Raw genomic sequence first — 20,714 nt, forward strand, 5'->3', positions numbered from 1 at the left:
GAATGGGACTGACAGAAGACTGAGAGCCCAAGAACTAAGAGGGTGGCCCTCAATGGCCAGAGATAGGCCATTCCTGCACTATCAACGTTCCAGGGTCTGAAGAGAATGTACTTCTCACTCCCCAGGCACACAAGAAACGTTTCCGACCTAAGCCAAGTGACATCAAACTGGAAGACCATAAAAGGAATGCTTGCCCTTAGCTGAAACTCATGAAAAATAACTTCAAAGGGTCCCTCCAACTCTAGGACTCTCATCACCACTATTATTAAAAGCCTTAAGAATACTCCTTTTCAAAAAATAAGGGCGGAGGAGGAAGACAAAATACAAACGTAATGCAATGACCTTTTGGGGCAACTTCATGGTATACTGCCACCATCTGACCCACATTAGGGAAAAAAACCTATGACATTATGTCCTTTAGACTGCCCCTAACACAAAGTATACACTGAAGCACTGCTCATGCTCATTTTTTAAAATACCCTGGTTAAGAGTTCCCATTGAGGCTCAGTGGGTTACGAATCCAACTAGTATCCATGAGGATGAGAGTTAAAGATCTGGCATTGCCGTGAGCTATGGTATAGGTTGCAGATGCAGCTCGGATCCTGAGGCAACTCCGATTCAACTGAGAAATTTTATATGCCTGGGAAACTCCATATGCCAGAGGTATGGCCCTAAAAAGCAAAAAATGCCCTGACTGTGGACCAAGGCAACAGATCACCTTTGTACTCCTCTTACAAGAAAGTCTAAGAGTTCCCGTCATGGCTCAGTGGAAATGAATCTGACTAGCATCCATGAGGACACAGGTTCGATCCCTGGCTTCACTCAGTGGGTTAAGGTTCCAGTGTTGCCATGACCTGTGGTGTAGGTCAAAGACACAGCTAAGATCCTGTGCTGCTGTGGCTGTAGTAGAGGCCAGTGGCTACAGCTCCAATTTGCCCCCTAGCCTGGGAACCTCTATATGCCAAGGGATCGGCCATAAAAAGACAAAAGAAAAAAGTCAAGTCTAAAACCAGGCAGAAAAAAGCCTAGGAAAAGCCAACTGTCATCTCTTTGCATCTATAGGTGAAAGGTAGGTGAAAGCCAAGCTCAAATGTGTCACATATCACTTTTCAGTCACTTCTTCCACTGGAAACTGACTGTGATCATAACTCTACTGACCTTCCATCTCCCCTTACACTTAACTTCCCCTGACAAAAACAGCCATCACAGGAATGCTTGGTGAATGTTGACAGGTACAATTTGTTCCACTGCAAAGGTAACACAGAAAATTCTGGTTCCCAAATTTCAGATTCCAGATGTAATTTCAAAATGATAACCTATTTCTTTCCATTCAATAAACTAAGCTAAAATCTGAAATCAGTAGCAGAATTAATTTGAAAAAGAGAGACAGGCAGAAATTTAAAATACAAGGGGCAGGAGTTCCCATTGTGGCTCAGCAGAAACAAATCTGACTGTTAACCATGATGACTCAGATTCGTTACCTGGCCTCGATCAGTGGGTTAAGGATCCGGTGTTGCCATGAGCTGTGGTGTAGGTTGCAGACACAACTCAGATCTGGCATGGCTGTGGCATAGGCCAGCAGCTACAGCTCTGATTTGACCCCTACCCTGGGAACTTCCATTAGCCATGGGTGCAGCCCTAAAAAAAAAAAAAAAAAAAATGCAAGGAGCATGCCCCAGGCTCTTGGTAACAGCAGTTAATTTAGGCAAAAAGCAGCTTAACTTCCCCCTGAGGGTCTACAAAGATTTTTGGTATAGGCACAAGTCAAGGACACTTGTTTCTATGCCTTTACTGTAAGAAAATCAGGTTCATAATGCCCAGGTTACAGAGAAACATGACCTCAGGCCACTACCCAGGTGGACATTTCAGTTAGAAAAACAACAAAATACCGCACCTGAAAAGAGTCCAGAGTTATCTATGGGGCCAGGAAACAGATTGTGTTCACCCACATTGTACATATCCCAGCTGTCGAAGCCCACATACTTCTTCCACTGCTTGAACCACCGGCTGTCAATAAGATACCTAGAGACAGACAAAAATTTACTGTACCAGAATAGCTGAGGTTGTAAGTTTCTGCAGCTGCTCCCTTAATTTTTTGTTCATGGTCTTTCCACTTGGGGAACAAGTAATTTCCATAAAAAACACACTCTCAGAGTTCCCGTTGTGGCTCAATGTAAACAAACCTGACTAACACCCATGAAGACACAGTTCGGTCCCTGGTCTCACTCAGTGGCTTAAGGATCTTATACTGCTGTGAGCTGGGGTGTAGACTGCACATGTGGCTCAGATCTAGCATTGCTATGGCTGAGACATAGGCCAGCAGCTGTAGCTCCGATTCAACCCTCAGCCTGGGAACTTTCATATGCTGCCAGTGTAGCCCAAAAAAGCAAAAACAAACAAACAAAAACACACACTCTCGGGAGTTCCCTTTGTGGCTTAGCAGGTTATGAACTAATATCCATAAGGACATGGGTTCAATACCCAGCATTGCTCAGTGGGTTAAGGATCAGGCATTGCTGTGAGCTGCAGTGTTGGTCGCAGATGTGACTCAGATCACACACTATTGTGGCTGTGGTATAGGCCGGCAGCTTCACCTCCAATTTGACCCTTAGCCTGGGTATTTCCATATGCCACAGGTGTGGCCCTAAAAAAAAAAAATTAAAGTAATCCTTTCCAGGAAATCCCTGTGGCCTAGGGGTTAAGGATCCAGCGTTGTCAATGCTACAGTTAAGGTCACTGTAGTGGCATACATTCGATCCTTGGCCTGGGAACTTGTTCATGCTGTGATGCAGCCAAAAAACAAAGAAAAAAAAATTCTGCTATGGGGAAAACCTTTTTTGCTAATGACCATCTCAACAATTCCATGATAGTTTGGTTATAATGCTTTGCTTGACAAGAACAGCACTAAACAAATTTTCTTTTTAAAAATGAGATAATGGAGTTTCCGTCATGGCTCAGTGGTTAACGAATCCAACTAGGAACCATGAGGTTGTGGGTTTGATCCCTGGCCTCACTCATCAGGTTAAGCATCCGGCGTTGCTGTGGCTGTGGCGTAGGCCAGCAGCTATAGCTCCGATTAGACCCCTAGCCTGGGAACCTCCACATGCCAAGGGTGCGGCCCTAGAAAAGCCAAAAAAAAAAAGAGATAATAACATCACACACTTCAGTTTTCCTTTGAGGACCAAAGTAGCAAAAAATGTGTGTCTGTATTTGTGTACAAATGTGTACACATATACAGGTATACAAACACACATATGCATCATACAATATTGTCTTGGTATGTTTATCTTCTCGATAACCATTACGTTGATCTGGCTATATTTTAATTTTTTTTTTTTCTTTTTAGGGCCGTACCTTAGGCATACAGAAATTCCCAGGCTAGAGGTCGAATTGGAGTTACAGCTGCCAGCCAGCCTACACCACAGCCACAGCAATTCAGGATCCAAGCCACATCTGCAACCTACACCACATCTCACGGCAACACCAGATCCTTAATCCACTGAGCAAGGCCAGGGATCAAACCCACATCCGCATGGATCCAAGTCAGGTTCATTAACTGCTGAGCCACAAAGGGAATATGATCTGGTTTTACTTTAAAAGTATCACTATGCTGTTCTACAATTAAGACAAAAGGAGGGGGAAACCTCTGTTGGGGAACAAAGTACAACAATTATATTGGGAAGTCCTTCAAATTTTATAACCAACAAACCTCAGAGGAGATCAGGTAGCTTCTCCTAAAGGCCACAAGGATCCATAAATATATTCAAATATCTAAACGCTCTTTTCTCTCCAAACCTCTTGAACATCCTCCAAACACTTTTACTGATTTTAGTCTATCTGAAACTTCCTCTGCTTCTGTTGAGTATTCTTCATATGCCACTTCTGATCAGGATATATCATCCACAAGTACTTTTTGCCCGCCCTGCCTTTCACAGATTGGCTAGCACAAGACACACCTGAATTCCTCCTAATCCCACTGTTTCTCTTCCCTGCTCAAGTCCTCTGTCACACTAAGTTTCTTGGAAGACAACCATAGTTTCTTAAAGAGGGATGCTCAGTCACATTCAGTGCAAAGCCAAGCCCCAGCTTTCAGCTCCCACACAATACAATAGTGTAAGTACTATTCCTTCTCCTAGAAAATTTATTAAGAAACTTCTGACTGAGACCTGCTCTTCTAAATCTTGGACTTTTAATCTTTTTAGCTAGGCTCTAGGTTACCCCTCTCTCTCACTCCGAAATGCGGCTGCTACAATTATCTTTGACATTTGCTACCAAAATAATGAGACTCTCAGACATTTGTTCAGCTTCCGACCTTGATGTCTGTTCCGCAGTTTACAAGTTACAAAGTATCTACTTCTGATCTACGCCTCAACCAACTGACTGCGGGGGGCGCCAAATGTCGCTACTCTGGTTTTAACAGTAAGGAACCAGGGTCTGTGAGATGTGGACGCCTTTGCCCAAAGTCACAGAGCGAATCCTCAAATCTAAAGGGTCTGCTCAACCTGAGGGTCCCTGTGAGCATTCCCCTTCTTTCCATTCTGCAGCCCTAGACCCCGCCGGATCCGCCCCCTGAGCTCTGAAAGGGCCGGGACAACCTTCTGCTCCACCCACGCTTTCCCAGAGAGGATCTAGGGCTCCCTCTCTTCTGTGGCGGGGGGTCAAGTCAAACTCCGGGGTCACTAACATCGCCCCTGCCCGGCCGGAAAAGAGGGTCCCGGCCCAAACAGGAAAAGAGGGGATGGGCCTGAGCGCCCAAGCCCCGCCCTCTGGCCCTGCGCGGCGGAAACGCGGGTTCGGCGCTCACCACTGCGCCCCTCGTTGCAGCGTGGTCCTCATTAAGGCCCCGAGCTCGGATTTCTGGGTCTCTGCATCCGGTCGTTCACGGCAGCCTCCGCCTTCCGCCATCTCGTCAGCGGCCCCGGTCCAGCCGGCCCGGACATCCGCCTCGCGCACAGCGTGCCGTGGGTCGCGAACACGCACTCACGCACGCACGCACGCACGTGCGCGCACCCAAGGACCTTCTCGCGCCGCGGCTTGTACGCTTGCCCTCTTCTGCCTTTCCCCCACCCTTCCAACGCGCCAACCCTGTCCCACCCGTGCGCGGCGGAGTGGGCGGGGGTTGGGGGAGCGGCCGGAAGAGGAAGTGGGCGCGGGGCGGGGGTGGGTAGGAGCTGCCGCTTCTTCCGCCCTGAAGGCCAAGCCACGGGGCGGCGGTCCTGCACCACTTCTCCTTTCAGCTCGGCGATCTTTAGGAGTCGGTCCGCAGACCCCATGACACCCTGGGCACCTCTTCTGGATTTGCAGGGTTATCCTGGTCTTAATAAAGGCAGCTCGGGTGCAAGGAGGCCTAGAACTAGGTCTTCTTTTCACTCCAGCCTTTCGGCTTTCAGCAGAGACCTTACGTTAGTCCTTAGCTGCCCAAACTTGGAATGGATCTCCATTCCCAGAGGCACTACAGGGATTTTAGAGGGTGTTAGGTGCACCAGCGCCTTGGGACCGAGTCTCGACGGTGTGGCCTAGTCGTTAGCAAGCTGGACGCCAGTATAACCTAGCCCAGGCAGTTACACAGGCCCCTGAGGTAGCTACTTGCTTTGTCGGGGAGTCAAGCAGCCGCAGAGGGGCAATAGCAATGGGGGAAGGAGAGGTAAAAGTCTGTTCTCCACATCAGATGCCGGGTTGCTGCTCTGTTTGTTGTTGCAACAAGATAGTGTTTGAACACCATATGTTTCCCACTCAACCCTGCAAACAAAAATCACAGCCCTCTTCCTGGAGGAGGAAGTAAACCCAGAGCAAGGTGGAGGCCAGACAGCTAGCCTATGTGAATCTAGCAGAGAAAATAAGATATACAAGGCCCAGTACCTGCCCTTATTTGATCTATAGGAGGAGAATAACTCTTCCACAAATGACCCCAGAGCCAAGCAGTGTGGGGTAAATGCCACTAACAGGTAGAACCAAAGATTAGACCCTGAACTGTGAAAGGGCGCCTTTGACTTGAGTAGCATTTGAGCGTGATCTTGAAAGCATAGAAATGATAGTGCATGTTAAAGGAGGAATAACTAGAAGGGTCAAAGAAAATTTCTGGAACTAGCAGGGTGGACGGAATCAAAGAATGAGGATTAGTCCAATTGAGCTGGGCACAGATTACTGAAAGGGCTTGGGATCTGAAGCTCAAAGGGAGGCCAGAGGGGCCACATGTCTTGCCTTAAACAGCCCACAGATATTGTGGGAAGTTTCAGAGCATAGAGAAATGGTTGAGGGTGCTTTATACCCACAGTGCTACTAGGAACCTTGGGAAAGATGGCTGTGAGGGAGGAGAGGAGAAACAGATGAACTGTGTTCATTTTTAGGGGTAGAAGAGATAGAGGTGGCCTGGTGAAGGTGTGGTAAGTCATTTGAACAGATTTACTATTTTTATGTTCGGCTTTTGGCTAATTGAAGTTACTTTGCACTCCTGGGACATCCACTATGCACCGTTTAGTCGAAGAGATCTCTTCACAGTGGGTAGGTAGCAGGGAAAAGTAAATTTGGAGTTAAAACTGCCTTGAGGGAGTTCCCATTGTGGCACAGCAGAAAGGAATCCCTCTAGTAACCATGAGAATGGGGGTTCCATCCCTGGCCTCCCTCAGTGGGTCAGGAATCAGGTATTGCTGTGACCGGTAGTGTAGATCGCAGCTGCAGCTGGGATCTGGCATTGCTGTGGCTGGGCATAGGCCAGCAGATAAAGCTCCAATTTGACTGATAGCCTGGGAACTTCCATATGCTGCAGGTTCGGCCCCAAAAAAGACAAAAACAAACAAACAAAAAAAAACCACCAAAAAAACCCTGCCTTGAATAACCACATAGCAGTTAATCCTCTGCAGATAGAAGTTACATGACAGTTCTACCTCTGGGAAGCCAATCCTGATACCCCAAGAAATGACGTTCTATGAAAGTTCTTTGAAATTGTTTAAAATTGTGTCAAACAAGAAACATTACCTTTAGCCCTATTTATGGAAAAAGAAAGTTGGGTTACTGACAGTACTTCAGAAACTACATTAGAATGTCTGCTTCCCTCTTCTTTTTTTTTAGCAGTTTCTCCTGTACCATTTATGGCCTGGGTCAGAGTCTTATGGAAATAGGACAAGTCATCAGCACCACTAGAAAGGGGGACAAAACCTAAATATAAAAATAAAAACTTTGGAAGATCATTTTAAGCCTGTGTCTCTTCAGAGCTATTAAATAGCTGTAAAACTAATACACTAATTATGGGTATTTCATAAAGATTTGTATTAAAATTATTAAGTGCCAATAGTTAAAATGCAAGGAATAAAGTGAAAATTCATTATCAAAAGATCACCATTATTTCCAAAGTTTAAAAACTTTCTTAGTCTGATTAAATGTTAAAAACTGAGAGTTCCTCTGTGACTAAGGGAGTTAAGGATCTGGCATTGTCACTGATTCGGCTTGGGTCACTGTTATGGTGTGCATTCAGACCCTGGCCCAGGAATTTCCACATGCGATGGATGCAGCCAAAAAAAAAAAAAAAACAGCAGAGAACTAGAAACAATAAACATTTGCCTATGTGGTCCTCCTATTGTAGGGGTAATCTGCAGATTTGGAAGGAAAGGACTTGTGTGATTCAACTCAGGAGACACTCTGACCTCAGGACTGTGTTCTCTTTTGGGCCATTTACCCTAATGGGGCACTCTCTTGGCCCCATGATCAAACCACAGAGCTGAACAACCCACTCGTTGCCAAGGGAGCTGGGGCCACAATAACAGGAAGGAAAGCAGGAAGAGAGCTGGAGGGAACAGGCTTGGCTGATTTGTCACATACTGCTCAATCTTAGACTGTGATGATCTAATTGGGGGTTTGTAATGTCTAGGTATGTGAACTTTAAGCTTTATGTGGTTTCAAATCAAAAAGTTCTTGCCTTGGCTAGCAGTATGCCTTGCTCTAAATCTACCTGGAGTTTGCCCTCCCCAGTCACCCTCGGTCCACATTTGGCCAGCAATCACAGAGCACATGTGGCAGTCTTCATGAATATCGGGCACCTTTTGAATGGAGGTGGCATCAGGAGAGAAATATATTTTGTTTCCTTCTTGCCCAATATGCTTCCTTACCCTCCAGGTGAAAAAGTAAAAGGCTCTCAAGGTACATTGTAGAAAAATTAAGTGTCTTGTCAGTGACATTATCACCTCTGTTTTTGTTTTGTTTTTTGCTTTTTAGGTCCTAACCTGCAGCATATGGAGGTTCCCAGGCTAGGGACTGAATGGGAGCTGCAGCTGCCAGATTACACCACAGCCACAGCAACACGGGGTCTGAGGCGCAGGTCATAGCAACTCCAAATCTTTAATCCACTGATCAGGGCCAGGGATTGAACCCTCATGGATACCAGTCAGGTTTTTAACCCACTGAGCTACAACGGAAACTCCTGTCACCTCAGTTATATAAGGGTAAGGTTACTGGGAAAGATGACAGAGGCAAAAATCTGAACAAATCTCACAGAGAGGAAGTAGGATCATTTTTTCCTACATCGGAGACGATGTGATTGGACAGATTCCATTCTGGTTATGCCACTGTTGGTAGCCAGCCCTGATTGGGCAGGGAAGGTGTAGAACCCTGGGCCCAGATGTAGCTAGTATCTTCTCTTCTTGTTCTATTACCACCAATGTCTCAACCTTAAACAAGTATTTAGATGTTAATTGTGTCAGTCTTTTTCACAGAGCAACTTTTCAGTATTTCTTAAGTGAATGAATGAAAGAATTATCCAGATAGTCATTTTTCATTTGAGTGATAATCTATGATGTACTCACTGTCCCTATCCTCCAGAGATTCACAGCCAGTGTGGTTGGGGAAGATGTCTTCACCTGTGTGTTGTGTGATAAAAGTGTTTGAGGAGGGAGTGCCCATTGTGGCGCAGTAGAAACGAACCTATCTAGTATCCATGATGATGCAGGTTTGATCCCTGGCCTCGCTCAATGGGTCAGGGATCTGACATTGCCACGAGCTGTGGTGTAGGTCATGGACTTGGCTTGGATCCCATGTTGCTGTGGCTGTGGCGTAGGCAGGCATTTACAGTTCTGATTCAACCTCTAGCCTGAGAACTTCCATATGCCACGGTGCAACCCTAAAAAGCAAAAACACAAAAAGCGAAAAAAGTGCTAGGAGAATATGGAGGGTGATGCTGTAGACACTTTGATAGGAAGGAAACACAACTCGTGTAGGAAGCAAAGTCATCCTTACATTTGCCTTAGCATTTGAAGGCACATGATGAGTCTGCCAAGGAATGTTCAAAGGACTAGGGCTATTTTATTTTATTTTATTTTATTTTATTTTTGTCGCTTTTGCCTTTTCTAGGGCTGCTTCCCGCGGCATATGGAGGTTCCCAGGCTAGGGGTGGAATCGGAGCTGTAGCCACCGGCCTTTGCCAGAGCCACAGCAATTCGGGATCTGAGCCGCATCTGCAACCCACACCACAGCCCGTGGCAATGCCGGATCGTTAACCCACTGAGCAAGGGCAGGGATCAAACCCAAAACCTCATGGTTCCTAGTCGGATTCGTTAACCACTGCGCCACGATGGGAACTCCTATTTTATTTTTTGATGAAAGTATAGTTGTTTTGGAATTCCCACTATGGCATGGTGGATTAAGGATCTGGAGTTGTCTCTGCAGCAGCATAAGTTTGATCCTGGGCCTGGGAACTGGGAACTTTCATATGCCGCAGGTATAGCCAAAAAAAGAAAATTTTTTTTTTTTTTTTTTTTTTTTTTTTGTCTTTTTGTCTTTTGTTGTTGTTGCTATTTCTTGGGCCGCTGCCGCGGCACATGGAGGTTCCCAGGCTAGGGGTCCAATCGGAGCTGTAGTCACCGGCCTACGCCAGAGCCACAGCAACGCGGAATCCGAGCCGCGTCTGCAACCTACACCACAGCTCACGGCAACGCTGGATCATTAACCCACTGAGCAAGGGCAGGGACCGAACCCGCAACCTCATGGTTCCTAGTCGGATTCGTTAACCACTGCGCCACGACGGGAACTCAAGAAAAATTTTTTTAAAAGTGTAATGGATTTAAAGTGTTGTGCCAGAGTTCCCACTGTGGTTCAGCGGAAATGAATCTAACTGGCATCCATGAGCACACAGGTTTGATCCCTGGCCTCACTCAGTGGGTTAAGGACCCAGCGTTGCTGTGAGCTGTGGTGTAGGTTGCAGATGCAGCTCAGATCCTGCGTTGCTGTGGCTGTGACATAGGCTGGCAGCTACAGCTCCAATTTTACCCCGAGCCTGGGAACCTCCATATGCTGTGGATGCAGCCTTAAAAAAAGAAAAAATAAAGTGTGCCGTAGGGCTTCTTTAGATTCGCACACATGTATAGGCATAGTTATGTGCTGGGGACAGAGGAAGAGGAGGCTGGGGTAACATACTTCTCTTGCAAGGGTGCTCAGATCCCCTCCATTTGCCCCCCTGTGGAGCCAGTTGGCCTGCAGGACTGTAGGACACCACCCAAGGTGGGCTGCATATGTCTTTGAATACTCCATTTGGATTAAGTGAGCTTGTTCTGTGGACTCCTACCTTGGCCTTTCTGGCCACAACTACACTGGGCCTGGTAGAGAGGATAGGGTTTCTGTCTGCAGGATAAATGATGGAAAGGCTACTGGGCCTCTGCCAGCACATCACTGTCATATCCTGTCAGTCTCAATGCCTCTGGATGCAACTAAGGGAATACCACCAGCGAGTGGCCCACCTAGTTGATGTTTTTGTTTTTGTTTTTTCACATGACAAGTCAGCATTTGAATTCGTGGGTAGGTCAAAGTTGAAGAATGTCAGATCTCACGTTTGCTTCTCTCTTATGCCCAGGGCCAGGGCCTGTGAACCCTCACTCCTTGGGCAAGAACTTCTCTCATTTGAGCTCCTCCTTCCCATCCCAGCAGCGCTCAATGCCCAGTAACTTGCTGACCAGCCCCAGCTGGGATCTTTTTTTTTTTGTCTCTTGTCTGTATAGGGCTGCACTCAAGGCATATGGAGGTTCCCAGGCTAAGGGTCTAATCAGAGCTGTAGCTGCCAGCCTATACCAGACCCACAGCAATACCAGATCCAAGCTGCATCTTCGACCTATACCACAGCTCATGGCAACGCCGGATCCTTAACCCACTGAGCGAGGCCAGGGGTCGAACCCACAACCTCATGGTTCCTAGTCAGATTCGTTTCCGCTGCACCAAGACGGGAACTCCTCTGGGCTTTATTTTAGTGCCAGCCCAGGTGTGTCACACCTCCATGTATAAAAGCATGCTCTTCCAGCCTATTTGGTGATTGTAAAAACAAAAACCTGCCAAATTCATAGTACTCTGACAGGGATCCCTGCCCATTCTTTATAAATCCATGCTGTGTTCTCTTGGGGAAATCTATAGCCAGTTCCAGTATTTTTTTTACCCAGTATTACCCCAAAGTTAGAACCTGTATGAAAAGACTGATCAAGATAGAAATGCCTCTTTAAAAATAAGCTGCTTTTTTTTTTTTTTTTTTTTTTTTGCTATTTTTTTGGGCCGCTCCCGCAGCATATGGTGGTTCCCAGGCTAGGGGTCGAATCGGAGCTGTAGCCACTGGCCTACGCCAGAGCCACAGCAACGCGGGATCCGAGCTGCGTCTGCAACCTACACCACAGCTCACTGCAATGCCAGATTGTTAACCCACTGAGCAAGGGCAGGGACCAAACCCGCAACCTCATGGTTCTTAGTCGGATTCGTTAACTACTGCGCCACGACGGGAACTCCGAAAATAAGCTTGTTTTAAATAATGTTTGTAGAACGACATTGAGACAGAATAAGGAAGTCATCTGATACAGGGGTAATTGTGCAAGAAATGCCTGAATCAGATGAATTTTATCTTTTTTTTTCAGTTCTATGGAGGTATACTTGACAGATAAAATTGTAAAATATTTAGTGTGTACATTGTGATTTAATCTACATATATATATTTTATCAGATATTATGTTTTTAAAAAAACACCAAAAAAAAATTTAACAGCAGCATTTCTGGAAGAACTACTAAAATGGAGGCTCTGAACCTATTGGGAAACAGAAGGGCTCATTCCCTTTTCAGAAGACCTGTGGCCTATATGCTGCTGCCTGCCCCCAGATCAAGCGATGTCCTGGAGGCACTACTACCAAAGGCCAGGACCTCAGGCAGGCTCACTGGGATTCCTTCACTTTTACTTGTTTAATTTGAGCTGCTGATTCACAATGGGGTGGAGTGGGTACAGGTCAGAGCCAGTAGCAGTTGTGTGGTTGTATGAGAAAGAATGTGTGTGTGTGTGTGCTAGGGGAAGATGTCTAGTTTCTTGGGTAGGAAGATGCAGTGTTAACTGGCTTTATTCTGAGTCTTCCTGAAAAGGAGAGGGTTGGTATGGACAGTTGAAGGGGGCAAGCAGCTTCAAGTCTGAGAAGGAATATTCACCAGCCAGGGTCAGCCACATGGGAATCTCAGAAGTTCCCTTTTCTGGCAGCTCAAGGCATAAACTGAAGAAAAAAAAAAAAAAAGTGGGCATGGAGGGGTGAGTCACCAGGCACCCTGAAGGGAAGAGGTTGGTATCAGTTCAAAAAGGCCTGTGTTCCCACTCCAGAGCCAACAACAGAGTGTGGCTTGGGCCACACTGACCCTTTACAGGAAAGAAGAGAGTTGGAGCAGGAAGGCTGTCCTTATGGGTTCAGCTAAAGGTCATTGAGTAAGATCCTAAATCCCCAGACTTTCCACGTCAACAACTCTGGAGGCTGGTTGTGGATATAGATTTTAACAAGCCCTCAGGTGATTCTCAGGCATTATATATTAGCTCCTAGAACAGGACCTAGTCCATTTGGGGCACAGGCTGTCTTGTTTCAGCTCTAACTGCCCCCCATCCCCCCACCCCACAACAACAAATCTGTACTACATTTGCTAAGGAACACTCAGTCTCTCAGTCCACAAACACTTGTGCAGATAACCGTTTTTATGAAATGCCCCTTCCCTTGGATCCTGACTCTATCCATCTACCTCTTTGCCACCTCACCCAGGATTGTGAGTCAATAGGATTTCGAATAGGTTTAGGCCCCCAGGTCTTCTTGCCGTTCTCCCCAGGTGAGACCTTATCCCCTCCAATGGCTACTTACTGACCTCTTGACTAGAACTTTGTCTCTAACCCAAATTCCTTTTCTGAGCCTCTTGTAAGCACTTGCCCCAGATATCTCCATCTGGATCTGAGCTCATCTCCTTCTTGCACCTGCTTCTCCTTGTGTTCTCCATTTGTCATTGACGCTAACTTTCCACCTCAGGCCCTGGCACAATGAACTCCTTGCCGGTCTGCCCTCCTTCAGCTTCTTCCTTGGCTAGTGGCTTCTTTATTATTATTATTATTTTGTCTTTTCAACGGCCGCACCTGAGGCATATGGAAGTTCCCAGGCCAGGAGTCTAATCGGAGCTGCAGCAGCTGGCCTATACCACAGCCATAGCAACACAGGATCCAAGCCACGTCTGCGACCCACAGCATAGCTCACAGCAATGCTGGATCCTTAACCCACTGAGCAAGGCCAGGGATCGAACCTGCATCTTCATGGATACTAACTAGTTGGGTTCGTTACCTCTGAGCCACAATGGTTCAGCTAAAGGTCAGCTAACTCCCTAAATGCCACATCTTTTCCCTAAATGCCCTTTGCTCCTTTTCGCAACACTCACTTACTCCTGTGTCATGTACTTGACTCTGTTATCACAAAATGCATATTTTGTTCTATGAACGGAGTACAGGGTACTTTGAAAATACATTAGAAAGCCTGGCCCAGCAGAGAGCATCATGCTTGCCTCTTGGAGGGAATGAGTGACAGTGAAGCTGAAGAGTGGTCAAGAAGCCATTAGCCAGTGTAGTTCCCATTGTAGTTCAGTGGTAATGAGACCAACTAATATCCATGAGGACTCGGGTTTGGTTCCTGAGTTGATCAGTCTGCAAGTGACCATCAACAATTCTTGGCCCTGTTTTGAAAGGAAAGTTGTTTTCTTTATATTAAATGACAGACATCTGCTGATTCATGTCAATCACGATGCCCTATGGACCCTGAGGAGATGACCAGCTTCATTCCACCTCCCAGACTCTTACCCTCTGGGGAAGTAAGTTGACCAGTCACAGATGTAATCATGACTCCTGATTCTCTATCTGCAAAACAGAAACCGACCCAAAAAGCAAAACAAAACAAAAAACCAGAAACAAAAAAAAGAGAACAGACAGCTGCCAAGGGGGAGGGGGAGGGAGTGAGATGGGCTGGGCTGCGAGTTTGAGGTTAGTGGATGCAAACTATTATACTTTTTTTGTGTGTGTGGTCTTTTTAGGGCCACACCCAGAGCATATGAAAGTTCCCAGGCTAGGGATCGAATCGGAGCTACAGCTGCTGGCCTACACCACAGCCATAGCAATGCTGGATCCTTAACCCACTGAGCAAGGCCAGGGATCGAACCCTCATCCTCATGGATACTAATCGTGTTTGTTACTGCTGAGCCACGAGGAGAGCTCCCCAAACTATTACATTTGGAATGGATAGACAGTAAGTTCCTACTGTATAGCCCAGGGAACTATATCTAACCTCCTGAGATAGGCTATGTTGGAAAATAATATAGAAAAAATATATTCAGTATGACTGAATTACTTTGCTGTATAATAGAAATTAGCACAACATTGTAAATCAACTATACGTTAAAAAACAAAACAAAACAAAACAAAAAAAAAACCCTGGTTCTGAGAGGAGCATAGATATGTTGGGGTCTAAATGAGGAACAGGGCTGTCTTGGTCACCTCAGAGAGGACTCAAAAGCTGAAGTGGAGAGGCCTTGCAGCCCGAGGGAGGTGGGCTTGTGCAAGAGTTCTGATAATGCAAAGAGAAAGAACCCAGTAGAGCCCTTAATGACCTAAGGGAAGACAGAGGCGGAGGGCAGCAGCAAAGATTTTTGCTTAGGGCTGGAAGAAAAGTTCTTGAGGGTTGGTTCAGATACAGCAGGGACTTGAGCCACCAATTTGAGCATGAATGTTGGAACCTCAGAACCTCTGGACCACATTCTGGACTGAATGACTGGGTTCTTATCTGCCTAAACAGAAGCTGCATACAGCCCTGCAGAGTGCCTTCTACTGTGATAGGAAGTAGCTCCAGGTCTGTCTCAAAAGATTATTGACAGCAGGGACAACAGATGGAGAGGTTGGGCCAGAGCCACACCTGAAAAGCAGCAGCTGGCCTCCAGGTTATGCCCCTACCCTGAGCCTGACCACATAACTGCAACCACTGGGCATGGTCAGAACCAATTGTATACTCTTCTGAGTACAAGAGAGGCAGCAGCAATTAAGGACGGCATCAGAGCAGACAGAAGCACTATGCAAATATCTAGCCAAGTAATGGGAAAAGGATGTTATATTGCATGAACTGCCAAAGGTGTAAAGTGGGCTTATATGGCCCTAACACTTGGAGAGGCTGTTATCAAGGGTAACAGCCTTCGTTAACAGCCTCTCCAAGTGTTAGGGCCATGTAAGCCAATACACCCGCTTTTATGAAAGAGATTTATTCCAAGATGGACTGGCAAAGAGACAGGAGGCAAGGCTCTTAAATCTGTCTTCTGGATCTGCGATTTGGTCAAACTTTTTTTTTCTTTTTTTCTTTTTAGGGCCTCTCCTGTGGCATATGGAAGTTCCTGGGCATAGGGATTGAATTAAGAGTTGCAGCTGCAGGCCTTTGCCACAGTCATGGTGATACCTGATCTGAGCCCCATCTGCAACCTACATAGAAGTTTGTAGCAACATTGGATCCTTTACCCACAGAGTGAGGCCAAGGATCAAACCCACATCTCATGGACACCATATCAGGTTCTTAACCTGTTGAGCCACAATGGGAACTCCTGGTCCAACTTTTTTGAGTTAGGGGAGCATGGGTTGGTATGTGGAAGCACTGGTAGGCAGGGTTTTCTTGTTTGTTTTGGTCTTTTTAGGGCCACACCCATGGCATAGGGCAGTTCCCAGGCTAGGGGTTGAATTTGAGCTGTAGCTGCTGGCTTATGCCACTGCCACAGCCACAGCCACGCCAGATCCGAGCCACATATGCAACTTACACCACAGCTCACATCAACACCGGATCCTTAACCCACTGAGCAAGGCCAGGGATTGAACCTTCGTCCTCATGGATCTAGTCAGATTAGTTACCACTAAGCCATGAAGGGAACTCTGGGCAGGTTTTGATTAGAGGGTTTGGCACTTGGCTATTGATGGTAAGGTATAGTTAAAGAGGGCTTCAGCACCAGATCTTCCTGGACAGTGGACCCTTTGCTTTTGAAGGAGTTCTAGTGTTTAGTGTCTAGTCATGTTCAGGTTCTTTGGTTCTGTGTGGGGAAGGAGGGGTGGGGATGGAGAAACTTGGCTCCAGGCATTATGAGATGTCCTAATATTCTCCTCTGTGAATGCTCAGGCTGCATGACTTGTGGTTTTGTTCTGTTGTCTCTGAAAAACAATTCAGTATCTTGTTATCAAGAGAGTAGGGCCAGTTAGGGCTGGTTCTGTGGTTCAAGTCCACAGACTCTAAATGTGAGTGGAAGCCTATGGTGTTATTTTTTTGTGAAGGTCATTTCAAGATGAACAAATACTTAGAAAGGAGATGCCTAACTACTGGGGTTAGGCAGTCAGCCCTTGACTTGTCTTCCTCTTTTTGAAATAAAGACTTTCTCTAACAGGGCCTCAGGATGGCTCTGCTATATGTCCTGGCAGAGCAAAATGCTCGGACAGGAGCTGGAATTATCACATAGGAAAGAGTGACTTCCCCTGCAGACAAAAGGATGAGATGTTCAGACTTAGCAAGGTATAAGGCCAGCCAAGGAATGAAGGCTTAAGCTCTAGCCCTATGACAATGAGGGTAGTAGGAAAGGGGTCCCCAGTTGACACTAATACAGGGCACATACACAGTTCTGGTGACACTCAGCACTTTATTAGTGAGGAACTGTGGTCTGGGAAAGGGGAAGCTGGGATGGACAGGACCAGCGCCCATCTCAGGGGATTTTCCTGGACATCAGGTGTTCCTCCACATAGGTTTAGAGGAAACACTTTCATGGATAAAATCCCGAGAGTAGCACTGTAACTGCCAAGCAGCAGGGGTAGGAGGGGGCACTCTAGGCACTGCTAGGCTCCTGGGACAGCAGGGCTTCGATGTCAGGCTCGATATCGATGGTCAGAAAGCGACGGCTGTACCTGCGCAGGGGCACACCGTCTGGGCCCACCAGGAACTTCTCGAAGTTCCATGCGATGTCATTGCGACACACTGGAGACCAGGTGATAAACTTGGGGTCGGTCATGAGGGCAGTGGCATCGTCACTGGGTGTGGGCAGAGCCTCGCGGAGGAAGGCGAAGAGCGGGTGAGCATTTGCGCCATTCACCTCACACTTCTCGAAGAGCATGAAGTTGGGCTCGAACCCGCCGCCTGGTCGGACGTACTTGAGGCAATTCAGGATCTCCTCATTCTTGGCATTTTCCTGCGGGAGGCAAGAGCAGCTGGGACCCGGGGATGCAAGGGGAGGGGAAGCCTTCTGACCACAAACATGGAGTTTTTCCATGAGTCACTGGACTTTAGCTTGCACAACCTCAGGGTGGCCCTCAACCCTTGGGAAGAGTGCCCAGAGGGAAGCGAGCCAGTGGCCCGCCTCTCAGCGCCCAAAGCGAGCGGCCCCGGGGCCCTGCGGCGTGTCCGCCAGCCTCCTAACCCCAGTCTCACTCCCGGCCCCGCTCCGCCCGGCTTGACGCACCTGATGTCCAAACTGGTTGCACGGGAAGCCGAGCACGACCAGGCCCCGGGGCCCGAGGCGCCGCTGCAGCTCATTCATCTGGGTGTAGTCCCGCACCGTTGTGCCTCAGAGCGACGCTACGTTCTCAATGAGCAGCACCTTGCCCCGTAGGGAGCCCAGGCTTATGGGCTCCCCTCCAGCCAGCGGGCGCGCAGAGAAGGCATACACCGAGCGTGGGGCCACCGCCGCTAGGGCGGCAGCGGAACGCTGAGCAGCGCACATGGCAGAGTGGGTAGAGGCGCCGACTGGAACAGCAGAGGGGGGTCCAGGAGGCGCCTCCTTTTAACAGTCAGGCGACGGGGGTCACATGGCTCAGGGACTTCCCGGCAGCTCCGCCCTCCTCAGTCCCGCCTCATTCGGCCTCGGTCCTCCTACCTCGGCGAGGCGGGAGGGTGCGGCCGGGCCGGATACGGACACCGCCCAGACGTGTGGAGCCATGGGCGCGTCTGGTCCGGCCCAAGCAGCGCAGTGCAGGTACTGGGGCAGCCGCCTGAATTATCCGGTTCAGAGCCCAGGCCCGAAAGGGCTCCAGAGTCTTTCTCAATTATCCTTGGGGGATTTAGCACCAGGCCTCAGGAGGCTGGCCAGTAACAGTACTATACGCTGCTTGTAGCCACAAAGCATCCAGCCTGTGCCGTATTAGTACTCGTGGAAAAAGCGCCCTATTTTCAGGTGCAGAATGAGAGTGAGTTATGTATGACTTATGATGGTGCACCTGATGTCCAAGGCAAGCTCTCTGCGTGGAGGGTCCATGGCTCTAGGAAGGTTATGTTGGAGGAAAATGGGCAATGCTGCTGAGCAGGGGGCCTGTAGCCAGGGCCAGGCTCCAAAAGCCAGCTCTAATTTCCCTGTATTCTGGGGCTGCCCTTGACTGTGTTCACATCCTGGCCTCTGGCCTTCCTTCTACTTTTGGTATTTCCCGAAATGCAGCACTTCCCTTACACGTTTTCTGGGGTTACTGCTCAGGCCATGCGCTAGACTCCTGGAGGGGAGCCCAAAAGAATGCAAAGCCAAGGGAACCTAGCAGATTTCAGCGATCCTCATAGCTAGTCAACTTCATCTTGAACTCGTGCTTCGAAGTAAAACGCATTGAAAATGGGCACAGAATAAGATAAATTTCACACTGAGATTTTCTAGAAAATGACTGCTTAGAGCACCCCTTAGTAGGCTGCATTCCGATCCTACCCTACTCTGAACTTGAATGTGATACAAGATAATCATTTCCATCTCCTTGGGAGGAGCCAGGTTAATGCCAGATTTAGGATGAGAGTGGGCCAGCTGGTGCTTTACCTCCTGAAGAAACCTAGGCAGAGTTCATCCTCCCATTCCCAGCCCTGGAGAGAGCAATACAAACACCAGGATACAGGAAGTTTAGAAAACTGCCTTTATTCTATTAGTAGTTGGAAAAATTAACTGGTACAGAAAAAGTTTAGTCAGCTGGAGATAAGAGAGAAACCAAGTGCCACACAAGAGAACTGGTGGCTCCTCTGGGAGGGAACCTGGATACAGTAAGAAAAGCACTGTGAACTAGAGCCAGACCCTGCAGTCCAGGTGAGACAGATTATGCCACCTTGTGAAGTGTCTAAGTGCCTCAGGCATAAAACCAAATTCTTATTTACTTAGCCCAGCTCTAGGGAAGGAGTACTGGAATATGTGGGGCCTAAGAGGGGTAATATGGCCATCTTTTATCAGAGAAACTGACAAAATGGGAATTTAAAAATTGAATTTTCCATCTGACTTTATTTTCAAATACACTTTCTTTAAAAAAAAAAAAAAAAAAAAAAAAAAAAAAAAACAACCAATACACTTTCTGTGGGGATGACAAATATCAGTATTAGGAAATCCAATTATACAAAAAATACTACATCTAGTCTGGGAGTAGATATATTTATTTTTGGTAACATACATTAAGCGGCACTAATTACACAGTAACTATAAGGTAACTAACATGAAACCACAGAACTGTAACTTTGCCACAGCTGCGCAGACTTGGGCCTTTCTGGCTGAGCACATTTTCAAAAAACTGGATACCCACCCCAGAGCTAAGCCAATGAAATCTGTTAAAAGGAGTAAAGCTCTGAAGTGGTAACTCACCAGAGTACCTTGCAGCTGACAGATGACAGGCAGGACATGTTAGTTATAAAGTAGTTACAGCCTAATTCACAAAAGTTACCAACTGTTTCTCTTTCTAGAAAGAAGCAAGAAGTTAAGAAATTCCTTGAATTAGCGCCTGGTGTCAGGTAGGAGTGCAGAGGAGGGCTGTTAGAGCAGTGTCAGAAGGACCCTGGTAGGTCAGGTGGGTTGGACATCATTAATAATCATGGTTGGCTTCTAAATACTGGTAGCAAGATGACTTCTGATTTGTAATCTTAGGTAAATTATAGATAAATGAAAAGGCCAGTAATCATACACTAAGATTAATAAACAGCACTTCAAAATTAACCGCGTAAGGGCTGTGCTTGCAGCAGGGTTTCACAAGACAAGGCACCCAGATTTTTTCTTCCCACGTCGGGCTTGCAGAGCAGCTCTCGTGGCCATTTCAAAAACCTCCCTCACTCCATCTTTGGTCTTTGCTGAACACTCCATGTACCCAAAAGCACCAATCCTGTTTGCCATATCTCTGCCTTCTTCTGGTTTTACTGGCTCCTAGCAAAGAGAGAACTTTTGGTTAATAGTGTTACATACATGTATTAGGTAGGTGTAGAGTATTCAACTTCAGCTTAAAAATTTATTTTAAAAAACTTTCAGATTTGAGTTCTGTCTTGTGATACTCGTATGTTGGTGACCCCAACCAACCCCCAATATAAAATCCCTATCAAATGAGCTCTTTTCTCGAGAGTAGGGAGAAAAGGAGAGGCCAGAGAAGCTCTGGAGGGGTTTGAGGGAATCAAGGGAAAAACTACTCAAGCTGTTGA

The 20,714-nt window shown here is 47.1% G+C and overlaps 3 protein-coding genes across 12 annotated transcripts in view; all 3 read right to left on the bottom strand.

The window, feature by feature from the left end:
* USP4 (ubiquitin specific peptidase 4) overlaps window positions 1-5,104 on the bottom strand; it is a 59,639-nt gene extending 54,535 nt beyond the window's left edge. For 7 of the 8 annotated variants that reach the window (XM_013981642.2, XM_005669506.3, XM_013981641.2 and 4 more), the window contains exons 1-2: window positions 4,805-5,104; window positions 1,895-2,022 (exon numbers count right to left, since the gene is read on the bottom strand). In XM_013981642.2, coding sequence (XP_013837096.1) covers window positions 1,895-2,022; window positions 4,805-4,905 — 229 coding nt within the window. In that variant the 5' untranslated portion in view covers window positions 4,906-5,104. The remainder of the gene's footprint in view (window positions 1-1,894; window positions 2,023-4,804) is intronic. The other variant, NM_001243188.1, reaches the window with a different exon arrangement.
* GPX1 (glutathione peroxidase 1) lies at window positions 16,955-18,023 on the bottom strand. The gene is given in 2 exon segments (NM_214201.1): window positions 16,955-17,490; window positions 17,761-18,023. Coding segments are annotated over 2 exon segments (621 nt in total). The 5' UTR covers window positions 18,022-18,023; the 3' UTR covers window positions 16,955-17,130.
* Window positions 19,170-20,714, bottom strand: part of RHOA (ras homolog family member A) — a 72,724-nt gene continuing 71,179 nt past the window's right edge. For all 3 annotated transcript variants that reach the window (NM_001244437.1, XM_021068521.1, XM_021068522.1), the window contains 1 exon segment: window positions 19,170-20,445. In NM_001244437.1, the coding sequence (NP_001231366.1) occupies window positions 20,272-20,445 (174 nt within the window). In that variant the 3' untranslated portion in view covers window positions 19,170-20,271.

Source organism: Sus scrofa, chromosome 13 (assembly GCF_000003025.6).
Source record: "Sus scrofa isolate TJ Tabasco breed Duroc chromosome 13, Sscrofa11.1, whole genome shotgun sequence".
Classification (NCBI taxonomy): domain Eukaryota; kingdom Metazoa; phylum Chordata; class Mammalia; order Artiodactyla; family Suidae; genus Sus; species Sus scrofa.